Source organism: Strigops habroptila, chromosome 9 (genome assembly GCF_004027225.2).
Source record: "Strigops habroptila isolate Jane chromosome 9, bStrHab1.2.pri, whole genome shotgun sequence".
In the NCBI taxonomy this organism is placed as follows: domain Eukaryota; kingdom Metazoa; phylum Chordata; class Aves; order Psittaciformes; family Psittacidae; genus Strigops; species Strigops habroptila.
Window position 1 is genome coordinate 43,441,782 of NC_044285.2, and position 25,410 is coordinate 43,467,191.

General features: G+C 49.2%; 3 protein-coding genes across 4 annotated transcripts in view; 1 reads left to right on the plus strand and 2 right to left on the minus strand.

The window, feature by feature from the left end:
* Positions 1-6,816: 6,816 nt before the first annotated feature.
* AGTR2 (angiotensin II receptor type 2) lies at positions 6,817-15,758 on the minus strand. Its single transcript, XM_030498409.1, has 4 exons — positions 15,588-15,758; positions 12,073-12,277; positions 9,958-10,223; positions 6,817-8,398 (listed from the first exon to the last, which is right to left on the minus strand). The coding sequence occupies exon 4, from the start codon at positions 8,323-8,325 to the stop codon at positions 7,207-7,209; it is 1,119 nt and encodes a 372-aa protein (XP_030354269.1). The 5' UTR covers positions 8,326-8,398; positions 9,958-10,223; positions 12,073-12,277; positions 15,588-15,758; the 3' UTR covers positions 6,817-7,206.
* Positions 15,759-17,150: 1,392 nt separating this feature from the next.
* On the plus strand, positions 17,151-18,428 carry LOC115612432 (nyctalopin-like). Its single transcript, XM_030496623.1, has one exon. It carries the CDS (start codon positions 17,151-17,153, stop codon positions 18,426-18,428), a length of 1,278 nt encoding a protein of 425 aa, XP_030352483.1.
* A 426-nt stretch (positions 18,429-18,854) lies between these two features.
* Positions 18,855-25,410, minus strand: part of PLS3 (plastin 3) — a 49,552-nt gene continuing 42,996 nt past the window's right edge. For both annotated transcript variants that reach the window (XM_030498410.1, XM_030498411.1), the window contains exons 9-16: positions 25,172-25,267; positions 24,050-24,245; positions 23,334-23,412; positions 22,559-22,673; positions 22,313-22,446; positions 21,645-21,768; positions 20,981-21,105; positions 18,855-20,169 (exon numbers count right to left, since the gene is read on the minus strand). In XM_030498410.1, the coding sequence (XP_030354270.1) occupies positions 20,037-20,169; positions 20,981-21,105; positions 21,645-21,768; positions 22,313-22,446; positions 22,559-22,673; positions 23,334-23,412; positions 24,050-24,245; positions 25,172-25,267 (1,002 nt within the window). In that variant the 3' untranslated portion in view covers positions 18,855-20,036. The remainder of the gene's footprint in view (positions 20,170-20,980; positions 21,106-21,644; positions 21,769-22,312; positions 22,447-22,558; positions 22,674-23,333; positions 23,413-24,049; positions 24,246-25,171; positions 25,268-25,410) is intronic.

The window sequence follows — 25,410 nt, forward strand, 5'->3', positions numbered from 1 at the left end:
TTGTACTCCTGCAAGTAGTAGGAGTCTACTTCATCCCCTTTATCTTGCAGGGGATGAAGATCAAAATCAAATCAGATGAAAGACTGCCAGATTTCAGGTTGAGAGCCAGGGACATCCATGAGGCTCTCCCCAGTTAATACAGCGCATTGACTTTCATACTCCAAAGCCTGGTTTTCCTAGACTTGTCCTCGAAAACCACTCCCTTGGGTTGTATCATTGCCCTAATAAAAGCCCATGTGTTCCATACTGCAGAAGTCCATCACCACAGATTTGAAAGAAAACCAAATATTTTTACTGTTAAACATGTTGGTTACATTACAAAGTCTATCTGGGTCTGAGAGGACATTCTGAAGTAGATCTTTGTCAGACATACTTATGCATACCGAATGGAGGAATCCTCTTCCAGAGAACCACAAGCACTTTGAAGAACAAATTCTGCACGCTATATGCATCTAAAAGGACATGGTTAATACAGTAAACCAAGGATGTTATGATAGAAAAGGGTTCATGATGCTCTAAATCCCTGAAGTTCGCAACAGGAGAGATTTGTATAGAGAGCCAGATTGCTCTGAACTCACTTTGGAAGGAGTTTGGGTGCCGTCAGAGGTGTTTGCAGGGTAAGACATTAGCAGCACGAGAGTAGTGAGATCTATTTCATTGTGTGTGAAACTCCTTAAAACACTCCTGGAGCAGGTCAAACAATACATAGTGATGCAGCTCCCAATCCACAAAGGAAACCTACCATCTCCCCCTGCAAGTGAAGACCCTAAAGTGTCACACACCACGTAAGCATCATTTCATCAAAGATTTTGGAAAGCAACAACTTTAAGACTGCAGACGAAGTGCTTCGTTTCCTCCAGGGACATATTTTGCTCTCTGCCCTGACACAGCTGCCTGCCTAGCACATGCTGTATCGAGAATATTCACCTTCCTGTCCTTGCGAAAGAGCTACATGTTTGGATGCTGTCCCAGTGCTTAGCGCAGATGTTTTGCTGTGCTGTTTGGAGGAGGGTGTGTGTTGTGTCTGGCACAGCATCCCGGCTAGCAGGGCACACAAAGTGCCTGGGGCAGGGCTCACACGCCATCCTGCAGCAAAGGACCAGGGCACACGCTTAGAGCACACCAAGTTATTTCAGAGTCCAGCCCCTCGCTTCCAGCACAGCAAAACACCTTTATGCGCATGGACTTCCCTCCATGATGAATGAGCTGCATTATGTGTGAGCAGACAGCTTCAGCGCACAACCTCAGAGGCACCCCTAGGGAATGCTGAAGACACTCTTAAATCAAAGTTTGAACAGCAATAATAGCATTCTGGTTCTGTTTCCTTATGGATATATCATATGGATGTGATATCTTTCCATTTCATTGCATTAAGTCTCTGCAAGATCTCTCACACATCATTCAATGGTAACGGTATTTTTCATACACATTAAATCTCTGTCTAAATGCATTTAAGGGTTATACCATTTTCTGTCCTACTAGAAAGGTTTCTTACATGTCACAAGGTGACTCTGATTCCTAGGGACAGCCTTGTCCTGCGGTTCATTTTAGCTGTCTGTCGTGTTCACTTGGCAGCTCTGTTGGATCAGCCACGTTTGCCCTGTTGCAGTTCATTGTGTTGGGTATTGCTGATTGTCTTATTTGCTGTAAAAACAATACAATATTTAAATTTACAGTTCTTAAATCCCAAACTCCCCCTGGATCCAGGCTTCCTGTGACTGCTTGTGGTGTGGAGTGGAGCTTCACGAACTTGTGTTCACTTCAGCTAAGAGCTACTCGTTGTCATGGGGGAGAGGGGATAAGTTCGGATGTATCTCACAGCAGGGAAATTAATGTTGTGACCCTCATCCACTTCCATATTACTCTGCTTTGTCCCTGTGAAATGTTTTGGAGATTAACAAAGTTCTGTCCAGAGCTTATAGTGTTAAATCCAGATCCTGTCTCAGCTGAAGAGGATATGAGAAGTAAACATTTGAAAGAGGCAATGAGAGATGCTGGCTTGCTCCTGTCCCAGGGCTCTCCAGTCCAAGGCTAAGGTCCAGAAACATTTTAGCCTGGCCTGTGCAATTGTCTGCTGGCTTCTTGCCCCACATCACTCCCAGTGGCAGACAGCAAAGCTGGAAAAGCTGGTTTTGGAAACTGAAGGAATTACACCGCCATCTATGGTCTTTGACAGATGTAAGGGCTGATATCTGAAGTGGGCAGGGCTACAGGTTGGGCACAGAGAGGGAGAAAGAGAGGGAGGGATGGACAGACAGATGCATGCATGGATGGATGGATGGATGGATGGATGATGGATGGATGGATGGATGGATGGATGATGGATGGATGGATGATGGATGGATGGATGGATGGATGGATGATGGATGGATAGGTGTCCTGTGGATTACCAAGGTGCTGTGTGGAGGTGCCTCTGTGCTTCTCCTGCAGAAAAGGCGTAAGCTCCCCTGGTTCCCATCCTTATTGTTCACAGTGCCCCCATTAAAACATGGGCCCAGCACCCCCCAGCCCTGCTTCCCCACAGCAGCAAAGATGAGAGCACCTCAACACTGCAAAGCAATGGTTATAGATGTAGAAGTCCCGGTGTGGGAGAAGGTCTCACACCTCACGAGGTGAGGTGAATGCACATAGGTTTGCTTCTGGCAGCTGAGTATCCCACAGCATTAGGCATTTCACTTTACACACACAAATCTGCTGTTTTCCATAAACAAATCTCAACTTCGACTCAGGTTTTTTGTCAGGTTTGGGTTTTTTTCTTTCCTGTTCTGATTCTAATGAAGTCCATCAAACGGGGGGAGCATTGCCTCTCAGCCTGCTACCACTGTGGATGCTCTGCCAAACAGCAAGGCTGACCGTTGTACCCAGGCCAGAGGATGTGTGATGCTGAAGACAGCAGCCCCAGGCTCCTTCTGTAGACAGATACCTGGTAATTCAAAGCCACAGGAGACTCCCAAACCCTTCCCACCAAAGCACATGACCCACAGCAACAATCCCCTCTCTGTTGCACTAGGGGAATCCTGCAACCGGCAGATGTGAGGAAGGCACATCCCAGGATCCTGCTGAATGGAGCAGCCCTGCCCAACACCAGCAGTGATTTTCCTGCAAGGGAAGGAGATGTGGGATGAGAGCAGCAAGCTGCCAGCACGCAGGGAGAGCTGCCAGACCACCTCGATCCCCACACATCAGGTTTCCTGCACTCCCGCCAGCACCGCTTCAAGGCAGCATCCAGAAGTCCTCATTTTCAGGAGGAAATGTGAGCGGTTCCCTTGTGCATGGCACCTCACCTGCGACAAGGGGATGTGTGGTGAAGGGCAGCCACACCGGGGCAGGTGGCTGCAGGGTGGCAAGACGATATTCCTGCCCAAAATCTGGCCTGAGGAACAGGGCAAGTGTGCTGAGGTGGTGCCAGAACAGGCTTGGGCTGTGCTGACTTCTCGGGGAGAACATGCTGTACCAAACACTTCTCACTGTATGTCTTACACAAACAAAGCCTTTAGCTCACCATCCAGCACTAGCTCATGCTAATAAATACCACTGACTTTCTTTGCTCCATACATTGAAGTTATGTGTTCAAGTCAGCTCAGGGACACATGCGGGATGCTCAGTTTGGACTGAGATTCTTCCCACAATTCGTTTAAGCTGAGTGACCAGCTTAAGAGATAGAAAAGGAAGCAGCAAGCAGGATTTGCTGTGCAAATATGACAGAGACCTACTGATCCTTGTAGGAAACCATCTCTTCCATCCCTCTTTGGAGAAAAACCCACTGACAGGCCTAGAAGTGCTCCAGGAGCTGCTGGAGCGAGTCCAGAGGAGGCCATGGAGCTGCTGCGAGGGCTGGAGCAGCTCTGCTCTGGAGCCAGGCTGAGAGAGCTGGGCTGGGGCAGCCTGGAGAAGAGAAGGCTCCTGAAGGGGACACCTTAGAGCAGCTCCAGTGCCTAAAGGGGCTCCAGGAAACCTGGAGAGGGGCTTTGGACAAGGGCCTGGAGGGACAGGCCAAGGGGAATGGCTTTAACCTGCCAGAGGGGAGACTGAGATGAGCTCTGAGGCAGAAGCTCTTCCCTGTGAGGGTGCTGAGGCACTGGCACAGACTTTTCCCAGAGAAGCTGTGGCTGCCCCATCCCTGGCAGTGTTCAAGGCCAGGTTGGACACAGGGGCTTGGAGCAACCTGCTCTAGTGGAAGGTGTCCCTGCCCGTGGCAGGGGGTTGGAACTGGATGAGCTTTGAGGTCCCTTAAATATAAACCAGGCTGTGAATCTGTGATTCTTTTGCTGAGAGTCGTGAAAAAAATAAACATCACACACCGAAACTGCAGAAACCCCTCACCTTTTCCATTAAAAATCCCTGAATATTCCCATGAGAAGCTCTGGCATGGCAGACGGAATTCACAGAGCTCACCATTACCCGATTTGCTCTAAAAATAAAGCAAACCCCTTGCTCTGGCACCTCCTCCATCTCGGGTTCCTCTCCAAGCAGGTTTTTGGATGTTTCTTCAACAGCACTACTCAAATTCGTGACCTACGAGAGGTACAAGGCAGATCTGGCAAACAGAAATGTCACACTGCGGCTCCCGGGGTCACCTGGTTTGTCCCTCTTGCAGAACGTGACCTTCGGGGGAGGCTTCTTTTGAACTTGCATTTCGAAAGAAGGAATTTGCCTCCCACTGAATGTTCTTTTTTTGTTTCCCTGTTTCTAGGAGGGCAACACAAGTGCAGCAGCTGCTGCAGCCGTGGCGAGTGCTCACTAATCCCTGCCCTGCAGCCACAGCACTGGGAGATGCTACAGCGCTGGTCGCTCCTCGGGAAAGCTTCATCCTCATTTTCATAGAACCACAGAATCCCAGGCTAGTTTGTGTTGGAGGGACCTTAAAGCTCATCCAGTTCCAACCCCTGCCACGGGCAGGGACACCTTCCACTAGAGCAGGTTGCTCCAAGCCCCTGTGTCCAACCTGGCCTTGAACACTGCCAGGGATGGGGCAGCCACAGCTTCTCTGGGCACCCTGTGCCAGCGCCTCAGCACCGTCACAGGGAAGAGCTTCTGCCTCAGAGCTCATCTCAATCTCCCCTCTGGCAGGTTAAAGCCATTCCCCTTGGCCTGTCCCTACAGGCCCTTGTCCAAAGCCCCTCTCCAGGTTTCTTGTAGCTCCTTTAGGTATTGGAAGACTTTTATCTCTAGCCTCTCAGAATTGTAAATGCAGCCGGGGCTGGATTTCAGATTCCTGCAGTATTTCCCTCTCTCTGCACACCAGGCAGAATACACAATCCTTGTTAAAAACAGATCTTTTTGAGCAGGTCCACGCTGATGTGCAGAAAATGCACAGTCCCTGCTTACACTGAGGGTGGGTACAGCTGAAGCCCGGGTACAACCGGGGCAGAGGGAGCAGTTCAGCTTTTGTTTTCAAGACTACAAAGATACCAGTTAATCATAGAATAGTTAGGGTTGGAAAAGACTTTAAGATCATCTAGTTCCAAGCCCTGTGTGTTCATCACTGATCTGCCTTGCAGCAAAGCCTCCACAACCCCTCATTACTGCTCCAAGGCTGGCACTTTGCACACCAGGTGATTTTCTTGCTGGGATGGTTTGTTCTGCTGGAGCATGACTGCATTGCTGTGCTCATTGCTAAGCAATTAGCAGTTTGTCCTTCCAGACACATCCAACGCCCCAGACACTATTAGCTCCTCGTAACATTTTCAACATAAACATTCCATGGGAGAGGCATTAATGGCTCTTCCACTTTCTGGGACAATCATCTCTCCAGTTACATACCCTGCTACAGAATACCCCAGATGAGGGCGGGGATCGGGGATTATTTGTGGTCAGGCCCCATTTTGCCAAGTTCTGCACAAACTTTTCATCTCACATCACTCTGAGACTGACACATTTCTTGCATCATCCCATTTTCACAGGCAACAGGGAAGAAACTTACCTCCACCCTCACAGTGACGGATGGCTCCTGCACCAGGTTCCCGTGGCTCCCAGGCACCAGCCAGTGTTGGCACTTCCAAGGAGGCCAGAACTGCTGGTTTCCCAACCTGCAGTTATAATTTCTGACCCATGGACCCAAAACTGCTACTGCAGCCCCAAGGGTAACTTGTCAGAGACAATTCCTTGAAGCTGAAGATCTTTCAGTCACCCAGCCTGGGGACAACCTGCTGGCCATTGCGCAAGGGGCTCTTTCAAACTGAGCCTATCAAACATGATGCTTTCTGAAGGATCTCCAGCAAAAAGAAAATTTCAAATACTCATCAAAAGTGACTTCAAAACAGAACCAGGTTTTGCCCAATACTTTTTCCCCCACTTTTACTTACAAAGGAGTTAACTCCCACGCTGAGCTGTGGGTAAGCCTTGGGAGTCACACCATGGTTTTGCTTCTGGGTGTCAAGACAGAGTCATCAGGGTTTCTGTACACAGTACCCCAGAGTTACAGTAGTAATTGATGTCTGAAACCCAAGAAGCCCAGACAACCAGCAAGTCCCTTCCCCAGAGGCTGCTGGGCAGCGTGTGGGACTCAGCATGCCCACGTGGCAGTGGGACATCGCACATCAGGGTATCGCTGTCAAAAGTGACCACGCTGGATCAAACCACAAAACCATCTGGCCTGAGAACCTGTCACCTGCTGGGAGAAAGGTATAAAGACATGCAAGTGGCTGTACTTTCCCCCCAGGAATACTCTCCTGCCTCCAGCAGGTTGCAGAACCATGTCCTCATGACCCCAGGCCTAAGCAAGCAGGAGGTATCTTTGATGAATTTTACATACAACATCTCTAGCCATATATTTAAAAAAATGATATATATACATATAAAATAGAGGTCACAATATTTTCTTACAGATAGGTAGAGAAGTATCTGCACTGCTTTATTTACACATTCTCTAGTGAGAATCTCTTTTAGAAAACCAGCTTAGGGTATAATACTCAGCACCTACACAATTGTAGCTATTGTGCAATGGTCCTTTGGTGTGTTTTGTCATTTGGTGTTGCACTAAACCCTTGCCTGATCTCAGCCATGCACAAGCTGACATTTGAAGCACCATTTATTCGCCAGAATCTTCCCTCTGTGGAGTGCTTCTTGTGGAAAGGAAGGAAGAATAAATCTCTACATGTGAGAAAAAGAGATTCATCTTCAAGCTGCTGGTATATGAATGGGCACAAAACAAGAGGACTAGGAGAGAGGAGTGTCACCAACATCGCCCACATCATGCCCCAGTGCCTACAGCAAGGATTCGGGCTCCCCTTCCTTGCCCACAGGGGTCTCAGCATCTCTGAAGCAGCTCCCTTTCCTCAAGGAAGAGCTCTCCCGATGGCTGTTGAACTGATACACTTGTCGCTTAAACAAGCGGTGGAGCTTCTCCTGGAACTGGTTCCCGATGAAGCAGTACAGCAACGGGTTGATGCAGCTGTTGGCAAAGGCCATGCAGATGCCAAATGGCAGCGCTGTGTCGATGAGCCCTGTTACCGCGCAGCTGATGATGATGTTCATGTGAGCCAAGGCATCCAGAAACGTCAAAATGTGGAACGGGAGCCAGGAAATCAAGAAGGCCACGACAACAGCAGCCACCAGCTTGAGGACTTTGTCCCTCTTCTGCTTGTTTTTCCCAAACTCCTGTGCTTTGAGCAAGTGCTTCCTGATCCGCATGTAGCACGTGGTGATCACCATCAAGGGGATGAAGAAGCCCAGGGCATTTTTCAGGAAGGCTGTTGCCACAGACCATTTTGCATAGTTCTCCTGAGGAAAGGCCATAATGCAAGCGTTGACCCCCAAGCTTTCAATGGAGTGAGTGTCACGGAAATAAAAGGTTGGGAGGGAGGACAAACAGGCAAGGCCCCACACAACCAGTGCTGTGAAATAAGCTTTGTGCAGAGTTCTCCTTTGGGAGTGAATAGGGTGGACAATAGCATGGTACCGGTCCACGCTCATGCAGGTGATGAAAAATATACTTGCAAACATGTTCAAGCACAGGACAGAACTGGAGATCTTGCACATGAAAGACCCAAAGAGCCAGTTGTAGCCCTGTGCATAGTAGGTAGCCCAGAAGGGAAGGGTGGCGAGGCACAGCAGGTCCGCCACGGCCAGGTTGAAAATGTAGATGTTGGCGACTGTTTTGGGGCCACTGTGACGACAAAGCACCACAACCACCACGCTGTTGCCAACCAACCCCAAAACCAAAACCACGGAGAAAAGCACTGGAATGAGTGAAAACTGATAATGTGAAGAGGTAAGTGGGCAGGGAGGGGGTGAACGCAACGCAGCCGATGTGTTTGTCAGGGCTGTGTAGAGCACTTGGAGACTTTCTCTGGGGGTGACGACCAGGGAGTAGTTGCTCTGCATGTTGGTGCTGGTGGAAAGGGAGTTTCTGCAGGCAATTCATGCACTAGCAGCACTGTTCTATCACATTGCTCACCTGCAGATCACAAACCATGTGTTAGACACGCAGCCAGCTTAGCTCTGGAATCACACAGTCACAATAAAACAAAACCCATTGGAAATGCTGCTGACATCCCAGGCAACCCTGCTGGAGCCCTCTCCTCTGCCCCACTGACAGCACACAATCAGCCCTAGGGAGGTCACAGCACTTTGTGATTAGCCTGGCAGAGAAGCAAGCAGCTGGGGTTTATCTGTGATTACAGATGGCGCTTTCTGTGGCCAGCAGAGCAGCAAGATTCTTGACTCAGGAGCTGGAGACACTTCAGCGACCAAAGGTCCTTGGGATCCTTTTCTCAGCTTTCTTATACTATTTCCAGCACTCTGCACAGTTAAAATGATGTGGAAAGGCAGCACTTACCAGTGGGGATCAGGTACTTCACACCTGAGGGTCCCCCAGGAGCTCACAGCCTTTTAACAGGGCTATAGGAAAGGAAGCTTTGACCTTGTTTTAGTTCACAGGCTGGCTACGCAGACACTGAAGGGTCTTTGCTAAATACCAGTTACTGTCATAGCCCTTCTCAAAGCAAACCTGCATCTCCTCCCCTTGTGACGGCTTTTAATCAGAGTAAATGAAATATTTCCCGTGTAGATACAAGTCAAGCACTCAGTCCTCACAGGTACTGGATTTAACAGGAGTATTTGCCATTCATTTAGAAAGATCAGGACTGGGTTTCAGGAGGGGGAAATGTAGCTATAAACCAGCCAAAATAGGAGAGCCTGTCTGTGTTCCGGTTCAAGAGCTCGTGTCTGCACTCCAAGCAAGGCACATTTCAAACTTCAAGACTTTATAGGCAATAAAGAAGATATCAGCTCCAGATATTTTATTTTACATAATAGAAAAATCCTTTTTAATCGAGTCCTAATGGAACCAGGCATTTAGGAATTCTGAACAGGAGCTCTGACCAAGACACCAGGGTTGGGCAATGATTTCTCAATGAACAGAAGGCAACTGCTCATTTCCAACACATTTTTCTCTATTAACAGTGTAATGTACCGTTACGAGCTTATCATTTGCCTGATGCAAAATATGCAATGTGCTACTTTGAATATACTGACATAAGATTAATTCTATTGTCTCGACAATGACAGCTCAATAGGAGAATATTAATGCACATTTTTGCAGAGTGCCGGTATTTCAAGTCCCCAAAACTGGATGAGAAGCCCACGTTCTGTTATCAAACAGGTCTTAAAACAGAGGAAAGCTTTTGGTTTGGGGACAGCAAAGGTTCAGGAGAGGGTCTGGAGCCCCATTTCACTCTCACTTTAACATACAGAAGCTCAGAACTAGTCACAAAGCATTACGTATGTCACTTATTCCTAATAGAGGGACCGCACCATAGTTAATTTTAGCTACCTTCCCAAGAACAAGGTTTCATTGACAAACATGCTCCCCCCTCTGCATATGAACAACTGGTGGCTTAGAATCTGCTTCAAAGCTGGTCATTCCTACTACTACTTAAGACACAATGAGGCATTTTATCACAAATCGAATCAAATCAATGGGAATTACATTCTAAGAGCAGATAGAAAACATACCTCTCACAGCTCACACTCATCTGGGTGTAGCTCTAGAGTTATGTGCTCCTTTCCTCCGCTTTCCTCCTACCAAGTGTCACCACCAGCAATCTCCTCGCTCATATCTTCCATTTTCCCGCTGGGACACTTTAACCTACGTAACTCGAGAACGGCAAGATGAACGCCTGCCAGCTTCTTTTCCTTTTGGAAGCAGAGCAGTGGGAGAACCCCCCTTTCCAAGGCCACGTGAACACATGCAGTAAATCAGGAGAGAGGAACAAGGCAACCTAAAAAAAAAAGAGCAGCAGCAGCAGCAAGGAAAAGGCAAATCCCACAAATAGCTCTGCAGTTTTCTTCTGCAGCTCTGGTGCCAAGAGGATACAGCCCCTCCTGCCCCTCAGATGCACATGGTGCCCACGTGCCAGCCTCCGTGCAAGGATTCAGGAGGGAACTCCCATGTGCTCTATGGAGTCCCAGCACTTGCCAACACGATTGAGAGTGGAATAGGCTGTTAGTGCTCGCAGGGCTGACCATTATGTGAACACGTCGAGGCAGAAAGCAGAGGAACAACACAGCATTCACACCAGCACTGCCTGTGGAAGGGGGCTGATCCTGTCCCCCCCGTTAACAGGACAGGAAAGTCACTGCCCAAGTCCTTGCAAAGACACACACGCTGCTTGAGCCAAGGAGAGCAGCGGGATGGATCCACGTGGCAGAGAGGGGGCTTGGCTCTGAGCCTGCGCTGGGGTAGCATGCGGCCAGAGGAAGCAGATGGGGAAGGCTGCGGGTTCACATCAGTTTCACTGAGCTTTCACATCTGCTTCTTCCCTGTGTTACACACTCCATTCGGCCCCAGCCTCCTCTCCCTGGAAGGAGCAACAAAGAGGCTCCTGGAGGACAAGCACTGTAAGTGACTGTCTGTAATCCTTAAACATTTTGCCCTGATACCCTGAGTGTGATCTCTGGAGCAGCAGCCCGTGTACTGGGGACACGTGTGCTGTGCTTCCCAGGCAAAGCTGTATATAGAATCCCAGACTGGTTTGTGTTGGAAGGGACCTTAAAGCTCTTCCAGTTCCAACCCCTGCCACGGGCAGGGACACCTTCCACTAGAGCAGGTTGCTCCAAGCCCCTGTGTCCAGCCTGGCCTTGAACACTGCCAGGGATGGGGCAGCCACAGCTTCTCTGGGCACCCTGTGCCAGCGCCTCAGCACCCTCACAGGGAAGAGCTTCTGCCTCAGAGCTCATCTCAATCCCCCCTCTGGCAGGTTAAAGCCATTCCCCTTGGCCTGTCCCTACAGGCCCTTGTCCAAAGCCCCTCTCCAGGTTTCTTGTAGGACATGCCTGGCAGAAACTAACCACAGAAGTCCCTCCAGTGGCATGTCCCTTTGACCCGGGCTGGCTCACTGTCACCAGCCAGGGCTGGAGCCAACCTCACCCATTCTTTGAGCAGCAGCACAGCCTTGCACCCAGGGGTACCTGGCCCTGAGGGCTTGAGGGAACCCCAGTACCTGCCCTTGCTGTGAGTGGCTTTGCACACAAGTGACCAGTGAAAGATCTTGCTGCAACCTCCATCAAACACCCAGCACGCTTTGTAAGCAGGGGAAGAAGCCCAATGCATGAGGATGTTTATTTTGCAAAGATAAGAAGCACAAATTGTTTAGATTTAAATATAAAGTTTTTCTTTCCAAATGCATTTTTGATCCTCACAGGTACTGTCTCTATTCTGTTCTACCTCCAAAACTGTTTGAAACTCTGTGTGGGGTTCGTACCTCTTCACAGGCAAGAGAAGGGCCAGACATACCTGGTGTGATGGGGTCATACCTCAGGCTGCCCTTTGCCAAATCCTGCTCCCATTCTGACCCTTGACAGTGCTCAACGCATCCGATTTCTTCTCTGCTCCCAAGTTCTCACTCCAAGCTCCATTTACAGTGCACCCAATGTGCAAACTTCCTCCCTCTTCTATTTCCCCCATTATTTCTTTCTTCACAATTCAAGAGAAGCAAGAAATTCTGTTACAAGTTCCCATTTACATTTACTCACATTCACCATTCTAGCCACAATCCAATGCACCTAAAGAGAGCAGCAGAAGTGGTTAAAAACAACACCAAAACAAACACTGGAAGAACAAAAACCCACCTGCAGAAAACCACACACACACAATTCCGACGCAGCTTTGAATCAGTTGTGCAGATTACATATAATACAAAGGGTTCCTGCACTCCAGGTCCTCGGTCTTGGGTTTTGTAGGAAGTGCTGCTGTCAGGGATGGAATATTCCGAACAGGCAATGTCTCCAACTGTGCCAGCAGACTGTCAGAGCCAGCTCCTGAGCTTAAACCAGCCTGCCAAATCATCAAAACAACATGGGCTCCAGATGCAGACTGTATTCATGGGCTTGATTTGTTCATTTTGGGGAAAGCAAGAGGGGGAAAGGAACCTCTCATTGACGTGTTCCCCGGGATGCATAACCCAGCACAGGTCAGTGTGGCTCTGGCCCTTCTGGTTCTGGTTTACAGCAGGATGCCCTGAATCCCTGATCACAGGGCTGGAGGCAGGAGCTTGGGATCTCACACTCTTCAGGGAGTGGTGATGTCTGTCACGCTGATGCCACATTTCCATCGTGCCAATGACGAGCCTTTGCACACAGTCGCCGAAAGCATCCCGCCCGCAGCTGGGTTCCCCAGCACTCCATAAACTGTTATATGCATTCCTCATTCCCACTGTAGTGGAACACAAGGGCCACCCAGCCTGGACCCATCCGAGTACGGTATCAGAGAGATCTGATCCCATTCAGTGGACCTTCCATGCTGAAGAAGTCAATTTTTGAAGCAGTTTAGTGCCTAAACTAGTTTAGAGTGGGGCAGAGGCAGCCTGGGCGAAAGAGGGATGCCCTTTCCACCTCCAGCAATGCAGGAAACTTTTCCAAAGCATTTCTTTCATGAGATGTTTGTGTCCAGGCAATAGCGCTGCCAAGACTGAGATTATCCCCCATAACATTGTTTATTCAAATCATTGGCTGTAACCATTTCACAAGTTACTAAAAGTAGTAAAGAAAACAAGCACAGCAATGACTTTGGAAACATGCTGCACCCGCTGCTATTCAAGGCAGTGGGCATCGTGACAGGGGGAGCACGGCAGCACCCCGGCCCTGCTGAAGTCAGCAGGGCTTGGCCAGAGCTCCCTTCCCCAGCACAGCTCTGAGCCATGGCCCCAGGGACAGACAAACCTTGTGGCTTGCCCACAGTGGGCATAGAGCCTAAATCCTGCTCACGCTGCTATGGCCAAAGCACAGCTCTTCAGCCAGGGAGACCTGCTCAGTCAGGTCACACCAGGAACCATGCTCAGCTCTCATAAAAAGCAATTCTTCATCACAGGTAATTTTCTCCTGCTCGTTTCTCCCAGACCAGTTGCTGTGATGAACAGCAGAAGCCTAATACCTGAAGTTTAATAGAAGTTTAATACCTAAAAAGGGCTACAAAAAAACTGGAGAGGGGCTTTGGACAGGGGCTTGTAGGAACAGGACAAGGGGAATGGCTTTAACCTGCCAGAGGGGAGACTGAGATGAGCTCTGAGGCAGAAGCTCTTCCCTGTGAGGGTGCTGAGGCGCTGGCACAGACTTTTCCCAGAGAAGCTGTGGCTGCCCCATCCCTGGCAGTGTTCAAGGCCAGGTTGGACACAGGGGCTTGGAGCAACCGGCTCTAGTGGAAGGTGTCCCTGCCCGTGGCAGGGGTTGGAACTGGGGGAGCTTTAAGGTCCCTTCAACACAAACCAGGCTGGGATTCTACGAAGTCAAGACATTGATGCCCACAGCTTACGGGAGAGAGCTCCCTCCTGTGTAACTTCTGCTTTATTATTACTAATATATTACTAATATATTTGTATATAAGCTGGCATTTAAAGGATGTGGGAGCAATACTTCACATTTACTTTTAGGGTCTCAAAGTGATTTATTTTTAAGAAGAGCTAGGACTCTGGCCAGTTCTATACAGCCATGAACTACCCAGGGGTCTCTTTCCAGAGATCCTTTAAAAACCTTCCTTCTTTTGCTGTTTTGAACTATACTTACTGCAAACATCATTTTTAAATGTTTTTTGTCAGGAATTTCTCTTATGTAACACAAAAGCTGAGGCACACACAAAAGGGAGTTCACCAGCTAGACAAATCTTTGGGGAAGCCAGACTATTCCTGACACTCGGGTATTCCAACTTATTTTATCCTTTTAATCAACAGAACTATTCTGCTCCCCTCACATCTGCCCATCAGAAAGTTTAAAGAAAGCAAACCTTGCTCTTTTAACTCATTAGACCAGCAAGACCTTCCCAAAGGAGATGCTCACACTGCTTGTATCAGACCTTGATCCTGTAAAGACAATACAGCTCCTCAAAATCTGCAGCACTAGGCAAGGCTCTTGACATCAGCTACAAACAATTTCTGCAGTGGGTGCGCTGCGCTATGAATCCCAGATGTCAGATAAATCAGGAACTGAAGAAAAGGCAGAGCACAGTCATGGTCATGCAATGGGTGGGATACATTTGAACAGGAGAGCTGCAGTGGCTCAGCCTTTCCATTAAAGCCAGAAGGATGAGCCACCCTGGCCAAAACACACGATGCTCTCCAGAAAACCCTCTTACCGGCTGAGGTGAGACAACCAACATCCCTGCATGGAGCACGAGGAGCTGAGCCGGGAAAAGACAACCCAAGAGCTGAATGCTGATAGATGAGTGGACCAGAGCAGGAAGGTACTTATTAAAAAAGTAGCTAGAAAGAAAAATCACATGGTTGTTTTTCTCAAGGAGCAGGTCTTTACCGTGTCTCTGCTGCATCCAATGTGGTAGTGATGCTGCCTACTGCTGACTGCAGTGATGGTGCTCAGGAAGATGAAGCTGGAAAGGCAAAGGACCACTAGGCACTGCAGCAGACACAGGGTGTACCTGTGATCATTATCTTCATAGAATCCCAGACTGGTTTGGGTTGAAGGGACCTTAAAGCTCATCCAGCTCCAACCCCCTGCCCCGGGCAGGGACACCTTCCACTAGAGCAGGTTGCTCCAAGCCCCTGTGTCCAACCTGGCCTTGAACACTGCCAGGGATGGGGCAGCCACAGCTTCTCTGGGCACCCTGTGCCAGCGCCTCAGCACCCTCACAGGGAAGAGCTTCTGCCTCAGAGCTCATCTCAACCTCCCCTCTGGCAGGTTAAAGCCATTCCCCTTGGCCTGTCCCTACAGGCCCTTGCCCAAAGCCCCTCTCCAGGTTTCCTGGAGCCCCTTTAGGCACTGGAGCTGCTCTAAGGTCTCCCCTTCAGGAGCCTTCTCTTCTCCAGGCTGCCCCAGCCCAGCTCTCTCAGCCTGGCTCCAGAGCAGAGCTGCTCCAGCCCTCGCAGCAGCTCCGTGGCCTCCTCTGGCCCCGCTCCAGCAGCTCCACATCCCTCTTGTGCTGTTGCCTCAGAGCTGGGTCAGGACTGCAGGGGGGGTCTCCCCAGAGCGCAGCAGAGGGGCAGGATCCCCTCCCTCGACCTGCTGCTCACGCTCTGGGGGTGCAGCCCAGGATAAGAAGCAGCCACGGAGATCCTAGCAGGGGACACCCCTCCAAAGTGATGTCCTCAGAGGAGCAGCCCCAGCTGAGCCCAGAACGCAGAAACCAGACAGTCACTCACCAAACCCTTCAGCACAGCCCCAGATGTGAGCAGCTGGATGGGGTGAGCGGCGCACATTTCCATCTTCCACTGGGGCTCCCAGGACAAGCCACTTGGCTGCTCCCAAGGTGAGAACCAGCTTTTGGCTCCTAAGAACACTGCAGCAAAGCCTGTCTAACTAAATGAATGACGTTGTTTACAGCTGGAAGTCGGTCTCCATTACACAACACGGCCATCGCAGCCAAGCTTCCAGGAAGAAGCCGCTCTTTGGAGGGGCGTTGTTGCTTGAAAAAAGTGAAGAAGAAAACAGAACTTGCTGAAGCTGACACAGTGATTTAGCAGCACAGGAAACCCAATCTGCTGCTGCTGAGAAAGCCATGCACATTTGTCCAGGTCACACTTACTGTTGGGCATATCAAATGTTTTAGCCACTGTCTGGACAGAGTTGATAAAGGCAGGGGAGGGAAAGGAAACCCGAACCTGTAAAACATGGAACACTAAAAAACTCAGACAGACCAAAGAATTAAGAGCAGGGAAGTGCACCTGGAGAGAAGCTGAGGGAAGGTGCTTCAACCACACCAACCCACTGAGAACTCCAGCAGAGAGAAGTGAGGGGGGAACCAAAAACTAAACAAGTGAGAAAACCCAGGAGCAAGAACTGCAGCTCTGGTTGCGCTGCTGAGACACCAGCTGCAAGGCTTCGGTCTGCTCCTCTTGGCATCATAAGCAAAACAATCAGGCCCTGATCCTCAGCTGCCGGGTGCATCAATCACCTCCTGATGGCACTTTTCTCCTTTGCACTGTGGATGTGGGATCAAACCCAGGAAGGACCCCAAGGAATTGGGGTTTTAGGGACCCAAGCCCAGCTCCAGCTTCTCAGTGACAGGTCTGCTGGGGACAGGCAGCACCCTGGAAGGGCAGTGTGCCCTTGGGGTGCTCTGCATTTCGCCCACGGGATCATCTCCTACCACTCATAGGTGGCTCAGGGCTTATCCCAAGGAGATGCTCCACCAGGACTCAGCAATCCCTGGCTGGCAGCAGGCATGAGGCTGGCGCAGCTCCTGAGTGTCTCCTGCAGGCATCCGAAGTGAGAAACCCCATCGCATCTGGGCATAGAGCTGCTCTCGGCTGCCTTTGCTGAAGCCCTGACTAGAGAAAAGAACAAAAATCCCCTCCCAGAGCAGAGATCCAAGAGGATGCAAAGAACAGCGACCAGCCCAGGAGCAGGAGCCTCTCTCACGCAGGTCCCGAGGGAAATCTGTTACCTGCTGCTGTGTGCAGAGGGCAGGAGGTGGGAAAAACCACCGCGAGAGCGCGATGCTTGGCTGAGAGGTCTCCCTGCCTCTCAGTAATGCTCTTCACAGCAGGGTGGCACTTAATCGGCTTTTATCCGTCTAAAGACTTGATCCCACTGCCCTGCAGCAGGAAGAACGAGGTGGTTTAGTGTCAGTGTGCACCAAAGCACAGTCCAACCGACCCTGCAGTGCTCGCGGTTCACCTGCCCAAAAGGTACATGCTCTTTTTCTTGCCTCCTTCTTTACTGTCCATCAGGTATTAGATGCAGTGGCTGATGTGTGGCTGGTCATGTTCTTTCCTGTTATATTTCTACTTACTCGTGCAGCTGAGGCTGGGCTGAGTCTGAATCTCTCTGCTTCATGCCCAAGCATGTGCAAATGTGCACCCGAAGAGATTATCCACTGTAACAGAACGGGACTGAGAGCCCTCCCGGGAGAAATAGCCACATCCACCATCTCCCTAAACCTCTCCAATAACTACCTGCGGGTTCTCAGCACCAACACCTTCAGAAACCTGACCTTCCTCCACAGCCTCTGGCTGGATGGGAACAACCTGACCTTCCTGTCCCCGGGGACCTTCCATGCTCTCAGCCAGCTGCGAGAGCTGCACCTCAGCAGGAACTCGCGCCTCACCTACCTGCACGCAAACACTTTCAGGGGACTGTTAAACCTCATCAGTCTGGATTTGTCCCACTGCAACATCTTCGAAATCCACCCGCTGCTCTTCTCACATCTGCCTTCTCTGGAGAGGCTCGATCTAGCCTCCAACAACATGCGGTACGTCCCACAAGCCTTTAGGAACCTCTCCAGCCTCACCAAGCTGTCCCTGGAGGGCAACCACATAGAAGCCATTGGCAGAGATTCCCTGAAGGACGTGGAAAGCCTGTACGAGCTGAATCTCAGGAAGAACCGGATATGGATCATTCAAAATGGCGCTTTTACAAAGCTCCTCAGATTGGGAATGTTAAATTTAGGACACAACTTCATCGCTGATTTGCCTAATCAGCTTTTCGATGGATTGACCCAGCTCAAGACCATACACCTTGAAGCCAACAGGATCACTGCTGTTGCCTGCACCTTCAGGCATTTGCTCAACTTGAGGAACTTGTACCTGAACAACAACCAGATCTCATCGATCTCGGACTCTGCTTTCCTGTACTTAAACAAGCTGCACTTCCTTCACCTGAGCAAGAACAACCTCAGCTCCCTCCCCAGCCACCTGCTTGCTGAGCTGCCGAAGCTGAAGTACGTGTTTTTATCCCACAACCCCTGGAAATGCGACTGCAGGATGCTGTGGTTCTGGAGGTGGACGGCCACGCGCGGGGGAGCGATCCAAGGGCTGCACTGTGCCTTCCCGGGCCCTCACAACACCACGGAGCCCCATGGCCCCCGGCCCGGTGACCTGACCCACTGCATGGTGCCCCCCGAGCTGCCGAGTGAGGACAAGTGCAAGTTGGATGGTACCAGTGCAGCCACCAGGCTCCACACTGTCCACAGTGGGGTCATCCTGCTGGTGCTCACCTGCCAGGCGTGGTGCTGTGCAAGGGGATGGGGCACCTCTGCTTAAATTATAAAGGCCACTTACTTATTTCATCACAGAATCCCAGCCTGGTTTGGGTTGAAGGGACCTTAAAACTCATCCAGTTCCAACCCCTGCCACGGGCAGGGACACCTTCCACTAGAGCAGGTTGCTCCAAGCCCCTGTGTCCAACCTGGCCTTGAACACTGCCAGGGATGGGGCAGGCACAGCCTCTCTGGGCACCCTGTGCCAGTTGAAGAGGAAGGTTTTACAGAAGCTACCATAAGGCAAAGCCTGGCTGAAACTTGAAAACAACTGCACTGCCCGTGCCCAGTGCAAATAACAAGATTTACTCAAGCAAACCCCTCACGCAGCAATGGACCTGGGGTAAAACAAAAAGCTAAACTAAAGCAAAGCTGAACACCGCTGCGCACAGGCTGCCGTGCTAGGACAGTGTAAAGAAGGAGAGAAGCGTGTATTTAAATGTTTTTATTTCAACTAATGCTTTGCCACCATATTACATCACTTTGAATAGCTTGGAATAGCAATATGATCTCAAAATATAGCAAAACAGCTTGCCAAAGCAAGATAATATTAAATCCTATGGATACAGCATCTTCCTTCTTTGGCGACAACACTTCCTTTTATCTGTAAAAATAGTTTTGTGTTCCAGCACATTTGCTGTTCAGTTTATTGAACCCTGCTGTTTCTAACATTTGCCTCTTCCCCTGCACAAAACCTCCCCACCACGGAGTATGGTTTTATATCCAACAGCGTTTTAAATAAAAAACCTTATAGTTTTCATGCAGATCTTTTGTAAAAATTATTTTCTAGGTGCACAGAACTGAGCCAAGATGCAACAAAAATGCATTCACTTCTGTTCGCAGGTGTAACCGTGCCATCAGCAACATGATGCCACATGTGAGAGGTCCAAGGATGGTGGTATTCTCATAGATAACGTAACTTTAAACCAAAACCAAACCAAAATAACAAAAAAGCCCCTTTTTATAAGCAGCAAGAGAAAAAAACCTGCCATGCTTGATTTGTAAATTAATCAATATAGTTAGATGTATAAAAAAGCACCATGTACAGAGAATACCAGAGGAAGATCCATCTTCCCAATTACACACGTCTCATTTAGCATTGCGAGCTGGCCTGCAGGTCCCAACTTGTGCTGTAGGTTGATTTGCAAAGGAAATGGTCAAACCTCTAATACGCTTGGGTTATGTGAGAGAAATTAAACTGGACTGCAGATAGGAATTAGATGTGTTTCCATTGCTACTCATACCAACCACCTTATAGCCCTCAGGGGTAAAAAAACCCACACACCAAGTAGCTGAGAAATAACGGAGTGAAGACAGCTCCAGAGCAATATTGCAAGATGCAGGGCTGTTATTGAATGCATTTCTGTGAGCTCTTGAGAAGTTACACTTTCCTTTGGGAAAAGAGCACTGCTGTTGGTTAAAACTCCTCTCCCTGAGAATGTTGATAAGAGTTTGTCTTGCAAAGCAAAACCAAGTCCTTTGAACTTTGACAGTTCCTAAGCCAACAGCATGTCCACGTGGCCACAGCTGATCTGCTACTCATGCACCCAGGGTGGCAGGTTGGGTTTGTGTTGCGTTTTGGGTTTATTTTTCTTTACATAGCTCAGCCCTTTTATACTCGCTTCATGCCCCTGCCCATCAAGCAGGCAAACACCGTCATGACCATCTTCGGTTTCACCTCCACAAGATCTTCTGGAAGAGCATAAACTCTGGCACCGATTCTTCTCGCCATGGACACCGCATACCTGTTCACCATGGGGAGAGGAGGGGGTCAGTGCTGTCACCAACAAACGACACGTCAGCTCCTGCCTTATCCAACACCATTTCACTTGTTATCCTCCTGATTCAGATCCAAGACGTGTAACAGTCCCAAAACATGTTTGATTTATAAAAGCAAACAGCCCAAATCTGAGTTATAAATTTTGCTGGGTCTTTTACAGCTGGGTCTTTGCTGTGTCTTCAATGCACACCCTGAACTTTGAACATCAAGTCCACTTTACAAACAGGTAAAAAGTGTAATTAGTATTTGCTAGGGCTAACAGGGAGCACGTCTAACTGAGGATTCACCAGCTAACATTTACATTTCCCCTTCTGTTTGCTCTTTAAGAATCACCAAGCAAGACTATTCTTTGCAAGAAACTTTGCTGTTGTTCAGCTCCTGCAGAACACACGTACCAAAGGCAGGTTTTAATAGGCCTGCTTTAAACCTGACAACCCCTGATGAGTCCACAAGACATGGGACAACAGAGGGTTCCATTTCAAAACCCTGAGCCAGGGGCTGAGCCCTTCATCTGCCTGAGCAAACATGGGAAGGTCAGAAGATCATTGCTAAGGACTGCTTGGGCTGCAATGTCTGTCTCAGCAAGCAGAGTCCAGCCAACTGCTCCCTCCAGCGTTCCAGGCAAGGACAGCAACTGGATTTCAACAAGTGCTGCCTGTCTAAAAGGGTGTTAAAGGAGATAGAAAACCACAGTAATAAATTCGAGGCACACAGAAGGTGCCTCAGAAGTGCAGGTCCACAGAAGTGCAAACCAGCTTTGGAAACAGGAAACTTACTTAGCATTATTTTGTTTGTCATCTTCTGATAGATGACCAGTCTTTACAAGGTCATAGTTGATACAACCAGGCTGTATAGCATCAATTAAATCCACAACTGCCAAGCTCGTGCTGATGGTCTTGTCCTGGAGAAAACAAGGATGAGTAAAGATGAATGTAATCCTTAAAGCATGCTTCTCACCTCAATTCAGCTGCTCTGCTACATGCAACCAAACAAGCTTCAAGCAAGCCCTTCCAAAGCAGCAGTGTTAGCGATTATTCCCAGCTGGACCACACAGGGAAAACCAAACTGCTGCTTCTCCTTTGGAATTAGTACAAGATCATTGCTCCAATTTGCTGCAAGTGCTCTGAGGCTGTACCCACCGTGCAGCAGCAGGGCTGCCCCACTGACCAGACCCCAAGGGACAGCCGTCACCCTCCAACACTCACCAGCTCCAGCACTGTGCTTGCCACCATCTCAGCCCAGAGCCTTCCACCCTCCCCTCCTCTGCCATCCCACACTGTGGGCAGTCCTAAGGTCTCCTCTGTGTTAGCTTGAAGCCACTTTGTTCCCAGCAGAGACTGATTTCCTGCCTTCCTAAGACACCCCCTATGCTGCTCCTCCAGCCGAGGGAATACTTTTTGGGCACCCCTCTCCTTTTGGATGCAAGAGGAGAACCTGCACCTTGAAGTTCTGGATGGAGGTGGACTTGCCAGCTTCTTTCAGGGTCTGGTTTACCCAGCTGACTATAATGTCATCATTGGCTTTCTGACCATCACCCAGGTCCTCGAGGACATTCAGCGTGTACCTGAGAACCAGCAGAGAGAACAAGGTTAGGCAAGAGCCTGGGCAAAGCCCTGCTGAGTGCATGGCCAGGATGCAGCGTGAACTCATGGCAGCTTGGAAAGTCTTCGCATAGTCTCAGCTCTGCTTCTTTTAACTCCTTTAGCAAAAAATGACTTATTTATCTTAACTGAAGCGTGCTTTCGTTTAAAGCGTTTAGTCTTTCCAGCCTTTCAAGTCCTTACATATGAGCTCACAAAACTGCCTGGGCTCAGGACACTTGTTAAACCGTTTCACCATTGGCCATCTGCTCCATAGGGGTAGCACATTACCTAAAAGGTGGGCATCAGCTTATGAGTGAGTACTCTGACTTCTAATGCCAAATGAAGAATTACCATGCACATACGTATCTGCATCACCTTCAGAAACAGGTAAGAAAAAGGATGACCAACTTCATCTGTCATTAACTTTCCCCTTCCCCCCATTGCAATGCGGAAGGGTGCTCTCATGGCAAAACACCCTGCCCAAACTCTGCGCTCCATTCACAAAGGACTTGAGACGGGCCCTACCTTCTCATCAACTGCCACACTAAGGCCAGTGTCAGCGTTGGGTTTCCATCATTCAGATCCTGGCCTCCGATGCCAACCAGGGAGAATTTAGCTGGATGCTTTCCCAAGTCCACAGCGTAGTTACAGTTTTCCAGCTACAAAGAGTTCAAACAGAAAAATCCCTCACAAAACACACTCACTTGACTGGAAGCCTCAAATAGGAAGTTTTAGTGTCTGTGTCTTCTTTAAGTCCCTTGAAATTCTTACCTTTTTCATATTTGCTCCAAGCTTAGGGTACGGAGGCTTGTTAACCTTATTCCAGTCAACAGGAACTTTGATCTTCTCATACAGCTGTAGGATTACCAGTGCGTCTTGGAGATCGCTAAAGGGGAAAATACGGATTAAGCCCAATGTTTCTAGATTTAAATGCACTCTGACTTGGTCGCATCAGGAATCATTACTGTTCTTTACAGGTTGTTGCCATTTCAACAACTCTAACAAGAAAAAGAACTCAAAACATTCTGTAGTTTTCAGGGTAGGGGGAATGCTCCATGTTTAACATCAGCGACCTGCTGAGCTACAGCAGGTTTTAGCATGGTCATCAGCAATGGATCCCCAGAAGAATTTTGTTACACAAAATCCAAAGGAAGCCACCTCTCTCCACTGACTACAGGGACCCAGAGGATCTTGCCTCCTAACTATGATGTCTTGGTTAAGCCCTAAAGACAGGGAATTTAGTTCCAATTGCTCTAATGCAGTTCACATTCCTGGCCCAGTTGCTCAAGCAGATCTAAATGTATTGGGATCTCAGGGTATCAATTTACACAGGACAGGGGAAAATAAACAAAGAGTCTTCAGCCCTTAAATCCAATTGTTGGTGTGCCAAGTGCTGTCTCTATGGACTGCAGGGAGGGTATAATGAGCATCTCCCCCTCCATTCCATCACCCTTTCTTAAGCTCTTTGCTTGCTCCTGTGGGGACCAGGACACTGGTGTGGGCACATCTCTAGTGTGATCTCATTGGGTCTCTCCCAAGAGCTTACCCGTAGAGGTGATTTACATGGGGGCTCACACCAAGGGAGTTCATCCAGTTGCGGAAGGTCCGTTCCTCACGCGTCTCTCCTAAATGAGAGAAAACAGGTTCATACAACTTCTGCAAGCTTAAAGCTGGGCAGGGTTTTCCCCCTTGCAAGGCAGGGAGCTTTGTGCAGTACGGCTCATCAATTAGGTTTTTGAGCAGAAAAAGGGTGTTTTTTCCTACTATCACTTTTTCAAAGGAAGAGGCTTCCCTGAGATCTAGTTTTGGATATCAGTTTGACTTCTCCAGGCCTCAGCAGAGCATGCCTTTTACACTCTCTGCAAGAAAAAGCAGCAGGAAGATCTTTCACATATGTGTTGGTTAACTGCTGTCTGGGAGCCAGGCAACCAAAGCCCTAATCCAATCCCAGTTCTTCCAACAATCAGTGCTCCCATGAACATCTCGGTGCACTACCGAGGTGCTCAACTCAGCTGGCAAGCCCCGCTCCCAGCCCTGGCATGGGCACTGACAGGCTGCTCCTGCAGGTTCAGGCTCCACATCAGCCGCATAGGCTGTCAAATACCCTCCTCATCTGCCCCAAATGAGTAAACCACCACTGAAGCCTCAAATCACAGTTGTTACTTCAGTGGAGATAACTCCACCAGGCACAGCCTCTTGTGGTACAAGTATTTACTTCAGGTATTTCCCTCTTGCTAATTCCGTGACCACTATGGCCATCACCTTCCAGTAGGGTCCAGTCGATGTCCTGGTTTTCAGGCTTGGTAAGTGCTGGGTACTTGTTGAACAGGTTGGCCACAAAGGCCAGGTTCAGTTTAGGGTTGCCACTGACCACGTCAGCCGGCGTGACGAACTGCCGGCAGCCGAGCCGATCTGCCTGCTGCAGCATGTACTCTGCTCTCCGCAAGTCGTCCTTCTCCTGGGGAGGAAGCAACAGACAAGAGCTGTCACGAAAGAGAACGGGCTACAGAGCTGATGGGAAGCTTCTGGATGTCAGGCTGAGAACATTGGAGCTGTTCAGCCTGGAGAAGAGAAGCTGCGTGGAGACCTCAGAGCAGCCTCCAGTGTCTGAAGGGGGCTACAAGGATGCTGGGGAGGGACTCTTCATCAGGGGCTGTACTGATAGGACAAGGGGTGATGGGTTCAAACTGAAACAGGGGAAGTTCAGGTTAGTTATATCTAGAGAAATTCAGTTATATCTGAAGGAATTCTTTACCGTGTGAGGGTGGTGAGGCCTCACGCACAGGTTGCCCAGAGAAATGGTAAATGCTCCATCCCTGGCAGCATTCAAGGCCAGGTTGGGCAGAGTTGGGCAACATGGTCTAGAGTGTGAGGCATCCCTGCCCACGGCAGGGGGTTGGAACTGGATGATCTTAAGGTCTTTTCCAACCCAAACCGTTCTAGGATTCTATGCTACCTGGGGCAGTGTCACAATTCCACCTGCCTTCATTAGCCATCAGTTGCTTATCAAAGGGATGAATTGTGCACATTAATCCCTGCTGCTGTGGATGCAGTTGTCCTGGTTTGTCTTGGTATTCTCCCTAGCACGGTGCTTTCCAACTTTTATGCTTTTTGAACTTGATAAAGTTCAAAAGCAGGAGTCAGAATGCTCCCCAATGGAGCAAACCACAAACGGGGTCTCAATCACTTATGTTAATCTGCAGGTAGTGACCAGGCCTGCAACAACCGCTCTTTTAGCACATTCCCAAGGTGTGCACATGCCCACTGACACTTAACACGCTCTAGAAATTAAGATTCCAGGTTACCCAGATGTCCTGGGGCAATTCTAGGGCACGGGTAGTTCTCGGCAGTACAGCATGAGGACACGACAGCCCCAATACTTACATTGAAACCAGACATGTTAATATCGATCTGGGGCTCTCCCTCCTTCTGTCCTTTAGGTGCAATTTGATGAAGGAGGTGGAAATAAGCTCTAGAATCCTAAAATGGATGAAAAAGACAATTCAGGCCTCCCACACAGCAGTGAATACAAGATAAAAATTCACTTCAGGCTCATCTTTAACAGGTCACTGTGCATGATTATGTACCTTTACTGAATTACCAAAATCTGTAAGCTTAAAAGC

Coding starts and splice junctions, on each gene's coding strand:
- AGTR2 (XM_030498409.1), bottom strand. CDS start 8,325: ATGCAGAGCAACTACTCCCTGGTCGTCACCCCCAGAGAAAGTCTCCAA.
- LOC115612432 (XM_030496623.1), top strand. CDS start 17,151: ATGTTCTTTCCTGTTATATTTCTACTTACTCGTGCAGCTGAGGCTGGG.